Source organism: Melanotaenia boesemani, chromosome 22 (genome assembly GCF_017639745.1).
Source record: "Melanotaenia boesemani isolate fMelBoe1 chromosome 22, fMelBoe1.pri, whole genome shotgun sequence".
Classification (NCBI taxonomy): Eukaryota; Metazoa; Chordata; class Actinopteri; order Atheriniformes; family Melanotaeniidae; genus Melanotaenia; species Melanotaenia boesemani.
In genome coordinates, this window is record NC_055703.1 from 19,605,322 (window position 1) to 19,609,972 (window position 4,651).

Here is a 4,651-nt window from a genome sequence, read left to right on the forward strand (position 1 = left end):
TGGTACATGCTTTCATAATTACTTTATAAATATAACCTTTTTTCTTCTGTATTAGTGATTTGAAGCTTTATGAATTCACATCAAATCCATTTCATAAGCTTTTGCTGTCGTCTCCCTTGTTCCTATGCACCACAATTGACGGCTTCATGGGTTGGGCAGACAAACCAATATGGAAACACGTGACTGGGTTTGGAAAAACGACGCTTCATAAGTGTGAAGACACAGAGAACAAGACTGGAGAGACGCTAGAGGAGGCAGAAGCAGCAGCAGCAGCAACCTGTACCCACCGAGAAGGAGCGCACTCCAGGAGAGACAAGACTCCTCTGACATCAAACTTCTGTCCACAGACAATTTGATTAAACAAACAAACAAACTCTTGATAAAAGTGATTATTTCACATTAACCGCGCGCATGCTGGTTGTTTCTTCTAAAATGTAAGATTTGTTGTTTGGATGATGCGCTTCTGGATTAACGCGTGGTGATAGAGGGCGATTCTGTGCACTTGGAAAAAATATGTAAGGTAAAAATAACTTTTTGTCCTTTAAATGTTTAGGTAGCGCATAACATAGTACTTTAGACCGTTTGTGCTGTTTTTCTAGCGAGAAAATAGCAGTTTTCATCGTTTTTTTGACGTTTATTTGCGCACCAAAATTACATCCACAAATGCGTTAAGCTAACAGCCGAGTGTTATAGGAATTATTCAGATTTAGCGTATAAAAAATACGTGTAAACAATCATTCTTTTGCTTTGTATCAGTGCTAGAGTGAATTTGATTTTCAGCACATATTAATTGTGTTTGTTTTGTCTGCATGGTGATTTAGTTTTGAAACCTCAGAGAAAATTAAGCTTTTTTGTATTTCAGTGTGAAGATTTTCTTTTTGGGGGGTGGAAGAGTCTAATAATTAACTAATTTGTGTTGTGTTTATAAATATGTAGTGATTAATGAAGTATTAAATGCTTCTTTTGATTATGTTTTTTCAGAAACTCAGTAAAATGTTTAAAAAATGACATTGAATTATAGATAGCGAATACAAATATATTCCTTTGTCAAAATTTTAAAGTGAATCATTTTAATCCTGTGAAGGTTGCTCCAGGTTAATGGCATTTTTTTATTGTATCAGATGCGCACTGCTGCAAACATACTAAAGAATATTGTAAGCTTTTGAATCTGTTCAGGGTTATTGAGGTTTTCAAACATCTGTCTGAAATCTTTGTCATCAAATTGTAGGTTGTCCAGGCATCTTAGACTGCAGTTTTACCCTCACACAGCCATGAAATCTGTGCTGGATGGTGTGGCGGACACCACATTCCGGACTATTACATCTGGTTTACAGTATCTGGGCTCCAATGATGCCAACTATGACGACTCCATCAATAATGCAGACTTTAAGGGCAGCTTCTCTATGCAGAAGCCCTTATCTGCTTTCCGCAGCAACTCTTTCCCAAACAAAGTACCTGCAGATGAAGAGCTCATCCTGAAAGGCATCCCCTTCTTCCCCACTAATGCCACTGACTTGTTTGGCAACAGGAGCACACAAATAGATGAGACTAGCAACATACAATGTGGGGAGAACTTTATGGACATGGAATGTTTCATGATCCTGACACCCAGCCAGCAGCTGGCTGTGGCTGTGATGTCTCTGACACTGGGTACCTTCACAGTGCTGGAGAACCTGGTGGTGCTCTGCGTCATCCTGCAGTCCCGCACCCTCCGCTGCCGGCCATCCTACCACTTCATTGGCAGTCTTGCTGTTGCTGACCTGCTGGGCAGCGTCATTTTTGTCTACAGCTTTTTGGACTTTCATGTTTTCCACAGGAAGGACAGCCCTAATGTTTTCCTCTTCAAACTGGGTGGAGTCACAGCATCATTCACAGCATCTGTTGGGAGTCTTTTTCTCACTGCAATTGACCGTTACATCTCCATTCACCGCCCTCTTGCCTACAGACGCATTGTGACACGGACCAAGGCTGTCATAGCCTTCTGTATGATGTGGACAATCTCCATCATCATTGCAGTGCTACCTCTGCTGGGCTGGAACTGTAAACGTCTCAATTCTGTTTGCTCAGACATATTCCCCCTCATTGATGAGAATTACCTGATGTTCTGGATTGGTGTAACAACCATCCTGGTTCTTTTCATTATCTACGCCTACATATATATCCTGTGGAAAGCACACCACCATGCTGTGCGGATGCTGAGCCGTGCTTCACAGAAGAGTCTTGTTGTCTACTCAGCAGATGGGACTAAAGTGCAGACTACAAGGCCTGAGCAGGCACGAATGGACATCCGTCTGGCAAAGACCCTTGTGCTTATCCTGGTGGTCCTGGTTATCTGCTGGGGCCCTTTGCTTGCTATCATGGTCTATGACCTCTTCTGGAAGATGGACGATGACATCAAGACAGTATTTGCATTCTGCAGCATGCTCTGTCTGCTCAACTCCACTGTCAACCCAATCATCTACGCCTTGAGGAGCAAAGACCTGCGGCATGCCTTCCTCAGCTCCTGCAACGCCTGCAGGGGCAGTGCCCAGCAGCTGGACAATAGCCTCGAGTCAGATTGCCAGAACAGAAATGCCAACATCTCTGCCAACAGGGCTGCAGAGAGCTGTGTGAAGACCACTGTGAAAATAGCCAAAGTAACAATGTCTGTGTCGACTGAAACTTCTGCAGAAGCTGTCTAATTGGTCAGCATGGGGGAAAATGTGTAAATATCATCCTTCCCAAACAATGCCATCCAACATAAAAGAAGCTTAGGCATTCCACAGAAATCCTCTCCTGAAAGTGTTGACTTACATCCTCACATAGACGCTTCAGTGGTTTCATAATTTTATGTTTGTGTATGAGTACAGAGTGTGCCAAAGTGCCAAATGGTTCTGCAAGATCATAGAAAGGACTCATGATGGGAAAGGATAATGAAAGACTATCATAAGTCTGTTGTTATAGACTATATGATATCCAATTAGCAAAGGCATATTATATTTTTGTACTGTAAATTCAGGTTTTGAAAAAAAAATTATTTCTTCATTTATGGGATAAGGGGCTACTGACATTTTTAAGTAGAGATGTTTTACAGTGTCATTTAAAATTTAACATGTGTCTTGCATCATAAATACAATTCATTGCACCTTGACTTTCTACAGGCTTCATGTCACATATAGACATTTATATAAGTTTAATTGACTGAATGTTTTTTTTTCCCCCAAAACTACTGTTAAACATGCAATTTTTGTATGTTGTCTGACAACACTCAGCGAGTAGCAAATGTATAAAGAGATTTTTTAGATATGACAGAAGAAAGAAGAAAAAAAACATCATTGTTACTAGATAGAACTGAAAAGACTCAGATTTTGAGTTTTAGGGATCCTAAACTGCATTTTCTGTGGCAAAGTGATTTCTTTGCTCGCTAGTTATTACACCTGCTGGGGTAACATGTCTTTATTCAATTGTATACCTAAAAACTGTACAGTGTTCTCTTGCAAAATAAAGTGTTCAAATCGAGTCATTCAGCTATACAGCCAACATAACATAAACACCAAGCTGTTGGTGAAAGCTTGAAAAGATAAAAACTGATTTAAGGCGCAGTGTGCTGGTCACTACTGTAGAAGACTAAAGTGGTTTCCGACCATAGCTGCTTTCATCAGATGTATGGCTTTACTGAATACAGCCTTGTATGTGTGTGAAACCTCGTGACTTTGTGATCTATTTCCACAGCCTTTTGAACATTGCAGTGAGTTGTTTTAGTGCTACTGTTGCAGTGGGGTATCATTTCAGAAAACAAAAGGAACCCATGCACAGGGCTAGTGAAGTAGTTTTGGCGTAACTTTAAATAAAAATATGTCTGCTGTTATTTTCTACTAAAACAAATAAACAAAGGTCTTTTTTCAGCAGCTGGTGAACTAAATGGAAGTTTGTCTGTAAGTACTCTGTGGCACTGAAAACTGACCTTACAAAAGATAATGAGAAGATGTGATTTTTTCCAATAGATGATGTAGTACTTTGAATCTACAAAGCTCATGGCACAATTGTTCTGTAGACATTTATCTTGGTGTGAAGTTATCCAGACAGCTGTTTATCAGTATGCTTTGCTGCCTCTTGTAATTTTGAGTATTGAAGATCAAAATGTCAACTGTCAAGTGGCTTCTGTACATTGGTGGCATTATGAGGAATCTATGACTTAAAAATCACAATCAGTCAAGTGTTTCTAGAATTGCTGTTTTCAAACTTTTGAATAAAGTTGCAGCTGGTGTCATTTCGCCTGCGGTCGTTTGATTGGTTGATTGATGGTGGGAAACATGAGGTCCGACATATTTAGCTTCATCTAGGCAATCATCATTGATTCAAGAGGACTAAATGTGGCTGAGAAAGCCAAGCCCAGAGCAAAAGACAAGACAAGGCATCAGTGATGTTTTACTGCCCCCTTGTGGAAGATCTAATATTGACATAAATGGCAGAAGAAGAGGGCTATTTCTCTGCAGAGAATACCTTTGATGGTATTGGTGGTTACGCCTTGACACCAAAAAAGTGAAAAATTGCAAGAAAAAAGATGCATTAGCAGCATTTGCTCCGTTTTATTTTATCTCTAGGCTTACAGTGACAGACAAGCTGCAAAATCTCTTCTTACAGATGCCAAGAGGATTCTGCCCATTTATCT

General features: G+C 40.1%; 1 protein-coding gene across 2 annotated transcripts; it reads left to right on the forward strand.

The window, feature by feature from the left end:
- Positions 1-240: 240 nt before the first annotated feature.
- cnr1 (cannabinoid receptor 1) lies at positions 241-4,249 on the forward strand. Of its 2 annotated transcripts, none has more exons than XM_041975366.1 (2): positions 241-520; positions 1,229-4,249. In XM_041975366.1, the coding sequence occupies exon 2, from the start codon at positions 1,272-1,274 to the stop codon at positions 2,679-2,681; it is 1,410 nt and encodes a 469-aa protein (XP_041831300.1). In that variant the 5' UTR covers positions 241-520; positions 1,229-1,271; the 3' UTR covers positions 2,682-4,249. The 2 variants fall into 2 exon arrangements, with proteins under 2 accessions (XP_041831300.1, XP_041831299.1); XM_041975365.1 differs by having other exon boundaries at positions 241-515.
- Positions 4,250-4,651: the final 402 nt, after the last annotated feature.